Genomic DNA, 13,119 nt, shown 5'->3' with positions numbered 1-13,119 from the left:
TAATTTCAAATAGTAAAAAATTATTTCAGCTGCGTCCTAAAGCATACTTAGGTAGATTCTAGCAGCTCCTGTGCACTTAAATATCTGTCTTACCCCTGCATTTTTAGCAGTTTTTCTCTCCTCTGGCCATTATTAGGGTTGTTTTTTCTATTAATTTAGGTAATTGTCTGCGTTATTATATAACATAAATGAAATTAGTCACACGATAACCCTCCCCACATTATGCATCTTGCTGTGGATTTACACATTGTTTCCTCTTAATTTTTATACATCACAAGACTGCCCTTGTTCTTAGTTAAAACCTCTGATAAAGGAAACTTATTTTGTGATTTTGCACACTTGATTTTCACATTATATATAAATCCTTAAACTGCTCTAAAGCAAAAGGAGTATCTGATCTAGCCCTAGCAGTCTCTCATTGTATGTCCCATCTGTCCTTTGCATCAGGATAGATAATCTCCATTATGCATTCAAAAGTGCCTCCTTAGCTGCTAATTCTAATGTTCTTCTTGGTCTCTCGGATAATCTTCTTAGGAGACACTATTTACCAGCTCTATAAGGTCACTGAAGATGATTTTTCAGAAAAAATTATTTTCCTCTGACTTCAGATTTTATTTCAAAAGCTAACTTCAAAATAATTTTCACCAACTGTACTTACCATTATTAATTTCTTCAATTTCTAAAATCAAAACTGAAAATCAAATGAAATTACCTACCTCCATTTGCTGAAAAAGCTGCACCCAGAACAGCCTCATACTATGTCTTACTGTATCACCTACTGTTTGGATATTTCCAAAAGTTTAAAAATTACTCTTATTTGTTTCTAGTACCATCTACCACACTGAACAAAAACAAGGGAAAACACAAAATTCCTTCTTGCATTCCAGGAAGATGAAGCAGAAAGACAGAGGAAGCAGGAATAAAATATATAAAAAAGAGAATAATATTTGGGTTATTTTGGTAAGGTTTCCAAAATATTTTCTGTCCCATGAGTGCATACGTAGCTTAGTCTAGTCATGTTAAATCATTTAATTCCTTGAGAGACATTTAACAGCAAAAAGTTTTGAGGAAGGAGCCAAAAGGAGAGAGACAGCTGCCCAGAGTACCTGTTCTGTTCACAAAGGGATTTTGTTACTTGGAGGTGGGATGGAAGCCTGTGGAAGATGCTTTTAGTAAAGCAGAAAGCTGTCAAGATTAATTTAACTAAGGTTTCAACGATGCTTAACACCTGCTTGATGAAAGCTTTGTCACAAAATTCTTTTTTTTTAGACTATCAGTGAGTTTTTACAGCATCTTGTATCATCTTCTGCCCTTAAATCATTCCACTACAGCACAAGAAGTCAAAATCATCTCTTCTCACCTTCATCTTCCATTATTACTCTTATTTTCATGAGCTCTCCTTCCATCCCAACTCCCCTGCTGCTGTCACCCCCTCAGACACCAGTCCTGCCACCACCTGCCACAACCTGCGCCAGCATCCACAGTTTTCCCCACTCTTGGTCTTTCCCAACAGAGGCAACTCATCACAGTGACATCCCTCCTCCCAATCCCCATGCTCTCCTTCCTCATTTCAGCCACATTTTGAATAAGCAACTGATTTCCTCCTCCCTCAGCTCAGAACAGTTCCGCCTATGATCTGCCCCTTAGAGATATCTGCTTCTCTTAAAAAATGTTCTCAGAGGGAGAAAAGCCATTTCTGCTGGTGGGTTGCTTCTGGTTTTGTTTTTGTATGAGCAGTAGGAAATAAAACAAAAATCCTCCAAACAAAAAAAAAATATACACCACCCCACACCCACCACAACCAACATTTGTTTTGTGGTTAAAACAAATTTCCCAGTATAGGTGTAATTATTCAGACAATTCAAAAGTTTTTATTCTTAGTGGTTTAGTTCTTGGTTTTCTCTAAGAAATAAGGACAAGTAGACAAAACTGAATGAACCTCGTCACTGGGCACAAGGATACCCAGGAGAGGTTGATGAAATTTGAGGATGGTAATGTTTGAGTAAAATTTGTACAGAAAATAAAACAACCATCTTCTTATGTCCTCCATATATGGAATTTCTTTTATTGAGAGGATTAGCAGGTTTTTACCATTGTTTGTTCATCTGCCTCACACCAACACATCTGACCTACATGAATAAAAGGACAAGTGAGATTTCAGCAAAGTGGCTTCTTTCTGGCTGTGCAGAAGAAGTCCTGCTGCATGATTCAGCTCTCTGGATGCCTCCACCTTTTAATGGCAAACATATCCCTCACTGCAAGAGATGAAGCAGAGAGATTCTTCTGCAAGTGACAAATTGAGCTGCAGAAATCCCCCTGTACAGCTGCTTGTTGCTACTGCTCAGAGCTTAACAGGTTCATTGGGTTTCTCAGCTCAGGGACTATTATTGCAGTAGGTAGAACTACCTGGTGCTGCAAAACTGGAGGCTCTTCCATGCTCCTGATAAATATGAAGCCATTCTGTAAGACAAAGTCAGTCTTTCTGTCTGCCAGAATCTAATGGGGATTCTGAAAAGCAGTGAGTTTGAGATAATTAGAAACAAAACAACAAACACACACACCCCAAACAAAACAAACCACAAAAACCCCCACCAACAACAAACCAAAATCAGCTACTAACTCAGCGAAGCTCTTGGTCTCTGGAAAATATCTCAACCGTACTTGAGACTGAACATTACAGAACATGATTAATAAAACCAAGAATTATTAATTACATCAGCTCTGCATGCCAAATCCAGTTTCCTAATCAGAGAACTTACTTCCTGGTTCCTTAGTTTTCCATCTGCAAATGAGAACATTTGGAACTTTTTACCTATAACATCACTTTGAGGTTTTCCAGAAACTCCAGGTGTGTAGAAGAGAAGGTGTCACGGAGATGCTCCTGCAGCATCCAGCTCTACTACACAGACCCATCCAGCTGTTTTCCCACCCTGCAAGGACAGTGGGGCTGTTCGCTCCATCACAACTGCTACAACCAAAGGCTTCTTGTTGATTCAGCACCAACAGAAATTACATGTGGAGACAGTTAAAGGGATCCCAAGGACACTGATGTTGAGAGAAGGCTGTCTGTGCTTCCAGGAATGGACATGGACAAAGCAGAAATCAACCAGGATCCTAGATGGAAAACACAGCCTGGAGCCAAAACTCAATGGAACTTTTAGAGGCATTGCCAATGAGGAAAAGAAATGGGGAGAAGTCTCCCCTGGGGGAAATTTTAATTCTGTTGGCCTTTAGAAGAAGGTGCTTACTGAAAATCATATTAATGGGGGAAATCTTCAGGAAAATCTCATGCACACAATGAGAGTGCCACTATAAATATGTGCATGGAAAACACAGAGTCTTCCAGCAAGTGGCCACTGACTGGAGGCTTTGCTTGGCTGGTTTCTGGCCCTTGGCAGCCTGTGTGTTAGCCAAGTGTTTGACAAACTGTGGTACAATTTCCTCAGTGTCTTTTTGCCAAGGAAGAATTCTCTGCTCAAGACCACACTGTCACGGTTGTTTGCACCCTAGCATATGATTAGGCAGCATCTCGCAAAGCAAACAGGCTGTTTAGCACTTGAATGATAAAAACTGAGTAGATTATTTAAGGCCTCTGGTAGAATCACCCCTAGAAAATAGTAAAGGAAGACCTCTCCAACCACAAAGCATGCACATTAGTTTATGAGGAAAAAACCCCAAAACTACTATCAATTACTAAAAAATTACTAAAGATACATAAAAGGTTGGTGCAGACCTCTGCCTCAGAACCTGCAATGCTGCTCAGTATCAAATCTTAGTCATGCTAAGCAGCAGCAAACAGCATCAGTAAAATTTGAGACAAAGGAGTGCACATACACAGCACCTTCAGAAGAAAATGAGACTGGATCACTACAGACCTGAAAATAACGTGTCCTTGATTTTTTTTTTCAGGGGGAAGAAAAGAAAGAAAATGGATACTTTATCTCCCTAGGTTTTTTTGAGAATTTAAATTTTGTTCTAGAATTTCAATAATTTCAGTAATTATTTAATGAAAAATCAGTATCACGCTTGTATCCATATCACAAGTACGTCAGTCTACAGCTGCACTGATTAATTCTTCAAATCTGCTTAAGAAAATCACCATCTCTTCAGTGCTCCTCACACAGGCAGGGCCATGTGTCAGCAGAATTACAAGGTCCATCTTACCATATTACCTGCCTTGGATTAATTCTGCACCTTCTACCAATGTATTCTAGTTGTTATTTATTATCTTTTGACAAATTACTCATTGTTTACCTATCCTAATGAAAGGGAAATATCTTCATGTGACTTCCAACAGAATGGAAAATCAGAGAGAATACAAAGCCAGCCCTCTGGACTTGCTTTGCTGTTCCCTGTTATCACTGAATGGGAGAAGAAGGAGAAGCAAAAGGTTTGCCACATTCAGAGGTGTGTAAACACCTGCAGCTGCCACAGACCTCTGGTGAAACAGCAGCACTGCCTTCTTCTGAGGCAAGGGAAAAGCAAGTACAAATAAGTGAAGATCAGCCTAAAGAGCATGTTAGGACCGTAAGAAATCTTTCCATTCTATCACTTCTTTGGGAACTTCCCTAAAGAGTCCAGCTGCCTTCACACAAGGGTGTTAGAAGAACAGAGGCAAAGCCCAACCTGTGACTGGGAGCACCTTAGTGTGCAGCAGCACTGGCTGCACAAGCCCCAGCTGTGCTGTCAGAGTCTCTCTGTGCTGACCCTGAAGCCAAGAGCAGGGTTGGTGTCCTGGAAACAGCACTGCAGCATTTGGTAAACTCCTCTCCATTACCTGCTCCAGATGAACACAAGACACTAAGCAGAGATCCAAAGACCTGCACGTCTATTTCTCCAGCAGAACGCTTGGATCATGCAGATTTCACAGACTCAACCTTATTTGCAATTAGAAAGAACTACCAACTACAGAAAATACCAAGAGAAGTTACAGAGCAGGCCTTTCTAGCCATCAGGGTATTTTTGGCAGTCATGCTGTTGTTTGGTTTCCTCCTTATAGCCCGTCTGTGAAGTCTTATGACTGTGCAACAGACTCTTCCCACGGATCAAGCTCACATGGCTAAGGAGAAGGATGTAAAGACAGAAACCCAGAAACTCTCCCAGCAAGTCATGCTTCCTTCCACTGGACAGCTGGCACCATCCAGAGGGGGAGCGACACTTCTCCTTTCTCCAGTTTTCTTCACTTGATTCTGACCTTAGAGCACTTAAACTTTAAACCTCAGAATGTCTTTGTGAATGAGCCACTTAGACAAGTGGAGAATTGAAGTGGAGAACAAAAACCACAAGCATTTAGTGTGCTTTTGCCCCTTAGAAGTTTAGACTCCTAAACCTCTCAAAGGCAACTGTAGGACAGTGACTGAACCTCCAACCCCTCCATCCCAAATAACTCCCATTAACAGGGCGCTTATTGGAGCATCTGAACTGAGCAAGGAGTTTACAGATTGACAGAGATTCTGCTCCAATGGAGATTAATCCTCCAAAGCAACAGTCCAAACAGTGAAACTATTTCTGCTATTTCCCTTTGCTGCCTGGCTCATGTATACACTGAGTTTTTACCCTGTGTTAAGATAATGGTCCCATCCACATTACATTACTGTCTTCAGTCCCATCTGGATCATCAGTATTTCTTCTCTCTTACAGTAATCCCAAGTGTCCCCAATTCTACCTTGTTTCTGAGTGGAATGGTCTGTGCGAACAAAAATGAGGAGAAAATATGTAGAATTAATCATATAAAAGCACATAGCTTAGTTCAAACTCTCTTCCTCTGTTTCAGTGATGTTTGGAATTCCTCTATTAGAAATAAACAAGATATTCATTAACTAATTGCTTATGTAACAAAGATCATTACATGAAATTATCATCTAGAGGCACTGAAAGCATCTTAATTATCCAGGTGAACTTTGAAGCAGAACTGCACTTCATGATTTCTCTGGTTGCCTTCTCAACTCTTCTAGTTCCTGGTCTACAGTCAGTAGCATGTTGATTAGCCTGACCCAATTTTTGGATTAGAAAAGACAACTCAAAGCAGCAGCAGATCAGAAGTGAAAGGCTTGTTGGATGGGTTCATGGGTGCCAAACCTACAGTGTCAGTGCTGGGGGCCAGCTGTCACTGCCAAGGTACCCATACAAGCCTCTGTTCATTAAAAGGATGAGCAGTCCAAATGCAACAAAAGCTCTGCCTTCAGTACTAAATAAATGCTCCCCTGTTTCAGAGGCCAAATGGAAACAGAGTGTTTCCAAGCCTGACTGCCAGATGCTAAGAGATGCCCACAGAATAAGGTCTCCAGAGGTGGAAAAGCAGCAATAAGCAGAGCTCTCTCTGCTCCAACTCCTGTGCCCAGACCCAGCTTTGTATAAGAATTCCCCAGCTCTGTGGGACTGATGCTCTTGAGGAGTGGCAGCTTCCAGGAGTCCCCATTGCTACATGTTGTGGGAACTGCTGTTCCAGAGCCCCAACACACCAAGCTCTGCTACTGCAGTCCTGGCAGGCTCCTGACACCCCCAGCCTGCAGCTGTGGCCAACACGTGCTGCAAAGTGCAGAGCAACGGCTCAGCAACAGCAGCATCCTTCTCCCAAGCCTCATGGGAGAGCAATGGCTCAGTAACAGCAGCATCCTTCTCCCAAAGCTCATGGGAGAGCAATGGCTCAGTAACAGCAGCATCCTTCTCCCAAAGCTCATGGGAGAGCAATGGCTCAGTAACAGCAGCATCCTTCTCCCAAGCCTCATGGGAGAGCAATGGCTCAGTAACACCAGCATCCTTCCTCCAAGCTTCACGTCAGTTCTAAACCTAAACTGAAATAAAAGTGAGATATGCTGTAAGCATATCCTAAACCCTGAACACAACCCTTGCTGACATCAGAGAACTGTTTTACAGGACTAACGGCTCATCTCAGCAAATCTCACCAAGCACCACACATGTTCAAAGATTTTCAATCTGTTCTACCACTGAGGGAGCACTCCCATCACACAGGGAGAATGTTCCCTGCAATAAAACCTTCTATCAGAGAAGAGACAATAACCTGGACTTCAGTTGCCAATGTTACCTGTGCCTTCAGGCTGACCCACAAAAGGTCTGGGCAGAGGGGTACTCAGGGTAGGTGGAGAAGAGAGGAATTCTGCACTTGCTTTTGCTTTTCAACTTCCACACCCATCTCTTCTCAGCAACAGCCTCCTTCCTTTTTAACCTTAAATCTGTTCCCCATCCTATCAAAATCAACATAAACTTTTCTGTGCTGTGACCATACTGTCACCAAAAAACCTCACTTTGATGTGAACCCTTTTGCATACCAAAAAAACAAAACCAATAAAACCCAGCCATACTGGTTTTTTCCCTGTGATTCTCCTGGAAGTGAGCAAAGAGCAGTAGGTATGTCCAGCTTTAAATTAGCAGCAGCAGTGGAACTTCCACAAAGAGGATGCTCACACTCCAGGTTGCTGCATGGGGAGCCTAGGGACGGGCACAGAGCTGGCCACAGCTTCCCCAACAGTGTTTGGGGACAACCCAGTGGAAAGGAGCCTTCAGTGAGCTGTGGGTCACAGAGCACACGCTGCTCACAGCCTTTAAGCCAGGCAACTTCAGAGTAGACTTTGCGTTTCTAAGCTGCAGTGCAGTCTGCAGTGCAGTCCCCACTGTAAATATACCCAAAGTCTTTGCAACCAACATTTTAATTCAAATATACGGGGGAAGGGGGGGGTGGGGGGGTGGGAAGCAAAACAGGGCAGTTTTAACCAAAGCAAAGAAGGTACAGAAAGTCCAAGTAACACAAAACGGTTACAAATCCTGTAATGTCTCTGAAACCCTTTTGTTCTCTTATCTCATATTCCTGGCCCACACTTCATGGATGCTGCAGCTTGAATCAGGCTAATGTAAGTCTTACCCAAGTCAATTGAATGCTTTCTGCTGATTTATGTTAGTAAAAATTTTGCTTTTGCATTGCTACTGACATATGAGTAGCATGAGGATGTAAGAAGCTCACTACAACTTCAATTTCTTGCATGGTCTTACATCAAACATGGACCAGACACTAAAAGACCCAGGCACAAGATCATATCAGTGCAGGTGTAAATCCTCCATGTTAAAAGAAAATGCTCTCAAGTTAAAAAAAAAAAAAAAAAAAAAAAAAAAAAAAAAAAAAAAAAAGAGAGAGAGAAAAAAGGAAAAGAAAAGAAAAAAGGAAAAGAAAAGAAAGAAAAGAAAAAAGGAAAAGAAAAAAAGGAAAAGAAAAGAAAAAAGGTCAAGAAAAAAAAAGGAAAAGAAAAGAAAAAAGGTCAAGAAAAAAAAAGGAAAAGAAAAAAGAAAGGAGAAAAGATAAGAGGAAGAGAAGAGGAAGAGAAGAGATAAACATTTTCAACTTCAAAATAATACAAGAAACATATCCCAATCCAGGCAAAACTCCTCACCTGAATCATTCCTCTGAATTACTCACTTTTTCATCTCTAAATTCAGTATTAAACTGTTAAGGAAAAGCTTCTTAAATTAAAAAAGTCTCCTGGTGCCAATACAAAAGCATCTGTAAAAAGTATAAATTATCTCAAACAGTTAGAAACTAACAGGGAAATAAAAATCATCAGAGCCTCTTGCAAATCAAAGATTTATTTCCAGTTTTATATCCAGTGGCTTCAATGTTTGACTCAGAACCAAACAGAAAAGAGGTTCAAATTTGACCTCTAATTTGTAAATCCTTTTTCCCCTGTTCCTGTCTTTCAGTACTAAGAACCATCAGATTAGAAACTAATTTTGTCTGTACCTTTGCCTTTATAAACTGCTGAATATCACTGTATTACATCTATGAGCTCTTTCAGATGATCTGTGAAAAGCATACTTAGAATTCCTCTTTCAAACTTAATTTGCAATGATTTTCTTGCAGTAATATGAGAATAAATGAAAAAGATAATTGATTTCAACAGTAAGCAATTACACACAATGACTTTTCTACAGCAGTTGTCTAATTAAGAGACTATGAGCCCTGCATATCAAGCCTTGGATTTAAGCAATGTTTTTCAGGTAGGCATATGATATGCAAGATGCATAACTTTTTGTGTTGTCTTACACTGCAGATGCACAAAGATACTTACTACAAACTTTTAACCCTTCAGAAAAAATTTACACTTGCACATTTGATTTGAGTGTGAAGGAAAGAAACAGCTACTGTTCAACAGAGGAAAGATATCTGAATGTTATCAACATCAATAAATAACATCTATGGCAAGGCTGATCTAAAAAGTGACACTGGACTAAAAATAACTTGACAAAATTAACAATGAAAGATTTTTTATGAATATGAAACATGCATATGCACAGATGACAGTTATATAACCCATTTCTTATATCATTAAAGAGTAAACAACAAGCTATGCTTTCAGCTTATCAAAACACAGTAAAAAGCAGGCACATCTCCCTTCCCATATTTCTCATCCCTAATTAACAGATTTTTTTTTAACTGCGTGTCTTTTACCACTGCAGCAGAATCTCATCTGCCCCCTTATTGTCAATTGCTACATACAAAAGCCTATTGCTCCCAAAGGCTTTTCTAAGAAGCAACAAAAGGATTGCAGGCGCATACCTTAACCTCTTGGCTGGCAAAAACCTCCACATCAACCCCACAGGCAACCAGAGTGGAAACATCACAGTCCATGCTACGGGCTGGCATCCCCCGCCTTTGTACACAGAGTTAGGCAAGCTCAGAGTCACAAACGATGGAAGCAAACAACAAAAGGATAAAAAAAATCTTCAGTACTGCAATTGAACAGTCCAAGATTCAGTTTGAGTGCTGGCAATGCCTGCAAGCCTCCAACACGAGCTCTGTGCACTAAAAGTGAGTTGCTGGTTGCCTGTCCCCTGTACACCCACCAACTGAGCAGGCACAGCATAGTAACAGCGCTATTCCATCTCTCACGGCAATGACATCACCACAAAGACTGACATAAGCTAAATCTATTTTTTCAACCCCTTTTATCTCTAGGCAGCACAGTGGATCAAATTCAACATGATTATGTGCTAAATCTGAACTCGGACTAAATCAATTCAAGCAGCGTTCACTGTCAACTGAGTCATAGCTGTTGTTTCAGCTGAGTGCTTATGGTGGCAAAAAAAAAAAAGAAAAAAAAAAAAGAAAAAAGAAAAGAGATCGCCTGACACTGAAAGCTCCACTCTGAGTGTGAATTAACCCAACATTTAAAGCCACTAAGCTCAAGGTAACATTTGTTACTTTATTTTACTTTAAAATCTACAGCAGAGCACTAAGAAAAAAACCCCTCAAATCAACAAAATCTCAGCAGTCTGATTTTAATAGCTCTAAGTCCTCTTTTTTAATAAAGCACACTCTATAACCCCACACAGGGGATTAGAGAACATCTCGTCCTGTCATCAGCAGTGATCAACATGCTGCAAATTTGGTGCCAGTGCCTCGCATCCACGTTGCACTGTGACTCATCCCCAGGAAGATCAGAGGCATGTCTGTGTGTGATTTGGAAGTCAATACCCCTTCAAAGAACAGAACATGAAAATTTCCTTGAAATTAGGACTTCACACTAAGCAACCTTTACACCATCCATCCTAAGGGTTAACCCTTCACAAATACAACAACGTTCAGCAAAAGAAACAAGTAGAAGTGAAGATGCTTTATACCTGCTGACTCAGTGACCTGTTTAATCGTTGCAAGTTTTATCATTTTTTTAATGATAGAAATAAAATATCTACATGTCTGGGACTTCTAAGGGATCTTTTTCCCAAACTGGCACCATTATTTTTCCTCTACCATTTCATTCTCGTGATCCATAAATTACTATTAATTGTTGTAGGCCTAGAACTGACATTTATGGATAAGCCAGATTAATAAGGAGAATTAAATATTTAACTACTGGTATGAACCTAGGAGCAGGTCATGGCTCAGTGTAAGAGACTGCTCTGCTTACCTCCACTTCACTCACAAATAAACTCCTAATTATACTAACATTAGGTGTTAGCAGGAAATTCTTTACTGTGAGAGGGCAGTGACATTAGATGCAGAGACAGATATGCCAGTATCTCTTATCAGAGAGTTCTTTTCCAAGTTCTATTAAATAATTTTCCCACTTTTCAACTTGCATTTATAGCAACTTCCCCAGCAGTAATCACAAACTAAGATCCAGGACAAAAACACATCCCAGCACTAAATATTTTACAAACCCAGATTATATAGACAAACAGAAATGGATAGGGCAGCAGAAGGCAGAAAATGAATCAATATTGTTTGTCATGATCATCAATTGCTTTGTGCACTGGTCACTTAATCACTGTCAAGACTTTTCAGGAAACCACCATTTAGAAAGAATTCGAAGTTAACATTTTTGTGAGTGTTTATAGGACCTTTTATTCATATATTTGAATGTTATATGTATGTGGTAATAGAGAAAAAAAAAGCCATAAAGGCCTGATTGAAGTTGTCAGCAGGCAGCAATGGAAAAATCATGGCATCAGAAAAGTGAGAAGCCAGTGGGTGCTATCAAAGAGCTGGAAGGAAACTCTGAAAACAAAGATGAGTTGTGTGTCTGAGTGTTACGAAAGTTTTAACAGTGATGGAGCAACAGGATGAAAACAAAACAAACATTTGGGAAAGGAAAAGATGAAGAGTCAGATGATGATGGTCCCTCAGGTCCATTAGGGCACCCAGAGGGAGGTGATGCCTGGCCTGAGTGTGGTTTCACAGCACTGATGGAAAACAGATCTTACATTATAGAGCTACACTGGATAGTTCTGGAATTATTTTTTTCCTTTCTTCTTCTTTAAAAACTGTCACCTATCAATTTCAATAACCTTAATATTTTTATGAAAACTGGCACCTGATGTGCAAACTGACCCATTCCACTTCATGATTATTCCTGCACTTCCACTGCCCATCTCCTTTCAAAAGAGAATCGCTGCAATTTTTCCACTCCATCTGAATAAGGAAACCTTACTGAGATCACAATTACTTTCATTTCTTGCTGCTTCTTGCCTATTCCAAAGTACAACCTAATTTTTCCCCTTAAAAAACCATTTTAGCTCACTAGGGTATTTTAGTGAGCTCTTTACAAAAATAAGCTAGTTGGTTTTGCCTCCTGAAAACAAAGATTACCTAACAGAAGAACTCCACAAAGCTTTTGAATAATCCAACTAATATCTTTCAATATATGCCATATTCTACTTGTTACTGCTCACTTCTCATTTGAAATCAAGACATACTCCTATGTGAATTATTTTTTTCAGGGCACTCCACAATTCCTTATAGTCTCACCTAATGTAAATGAAAAATTTATTTGAATGCTTTAAAATTGGTTAATATTGACTTATTTCCCCAGTTCAGGAGACTTGCTTTTCATCCAAATTAAAAAAAAGAAAGGCATTTAGTTTTCTTTCAAAAAAAATTTTAGCTCTATTTCTAGATGGTCTTGCTAAATTCAGTTCACCAAACTCCCAAGAAGAAAATGAAGCTATGTCTCTTGCATATTTTAAAGTATTGTATTTAGCAAATACAAATTGATATAGATAGACCTGCACTTCAGCATTGTACTGATACTCATTCAGTAGGTTCTCCAGATCACAAACTGGTACCAGTATGTAACTCTACTGCCATCCCTCACCAATTTTGTATGGCGTTTAAGACCATAACCATAATTTCTGAGAACAGAAAGTAGAGAGTTTTGAGCAGTTATTCAGAAGCTTCTTAATTTGTTTCAATGTTTGTCCATAGTAACAGTTGTGCATGGAATTCAAGGGGCACCACTCGCTAGGTGTGAATATCTCAGGGGGCTGAATTCAGGAGCAGCTGAGGCTCATTTGTAAAATGAGGCTGAATGTGGAAATGCTGAGTTTTCACAGCCACATGCACAGGCATCAGACAGTTCTAAAACTCAGAGCAACATTCCAGGTTATTGGTCCTCCACAAGCAACACTAGATTCTGAGGATCAACACTTCATAATCAGGTCCTATATTTTCATCTGCTTTTATATTTTTATTTCCTCAACCAGAAGGAAAATAAAAGCCAAGTCATTCCAGCCAGGAATCTTGCATTCTGGATCTGTACAGTTCCTGGGACAACAGAGCCTTTACTCCTGTGTGTGGAGTTGTTTTCCTTCTGTAGTTCCTGCTGTGTCTCA

General features: G+C 39.9%; 1 protein-coding gene across 5 annotated transcripts in view; it reads right to left on the bottom strand.

Annotated features, from left to right (window-relative positions):
• Positions 1-13,119, bottom strand: part of RCAN2 (regulator of calcineurin 2) — an 80,079-nt gene that overhangs the window by 28,399 nt on the left and 38,561 nt on the right. The window contains exon 1 of one of the 5 annotated variants that reach the window (XM_066180051.1): positions 9,566-9,855. The exons of the other annotated variants lie outside the window; for them this stretch is intronic. Coding sequence (XP_066036148.1) covers positions 9,566-9,652 — 87 coding nt within the window. The 5' untranslated portion in view covers positions 9,653-9,855. Of the gene's footprint in view, positions 1-9,565; positions 9,856-13,119 lie in introns of those variants that run through there. 5 annotated transcript variants of the gene reach the window in all.

This window comes from Chamaea fasciata, unplaced genomic scaffold, assembly GCF_029207755.1.
Source record: "Chamaea fasciata isolate MVZ Bird 193981 ecotype frontalis unplaced genomic scaffold, bChaFas1.0.hap1 SCAF_3, whole genome shotgun sequence".
Lineage (NCBI taxonomy): Eukaryota > Metazoa > Chordata > Aves > Passeriformes > Sylviidae > Chamaea > Chamaea fasciata.
This window is presented reverse-complemented; position numbering and strand designations above follow the sequence as displayed.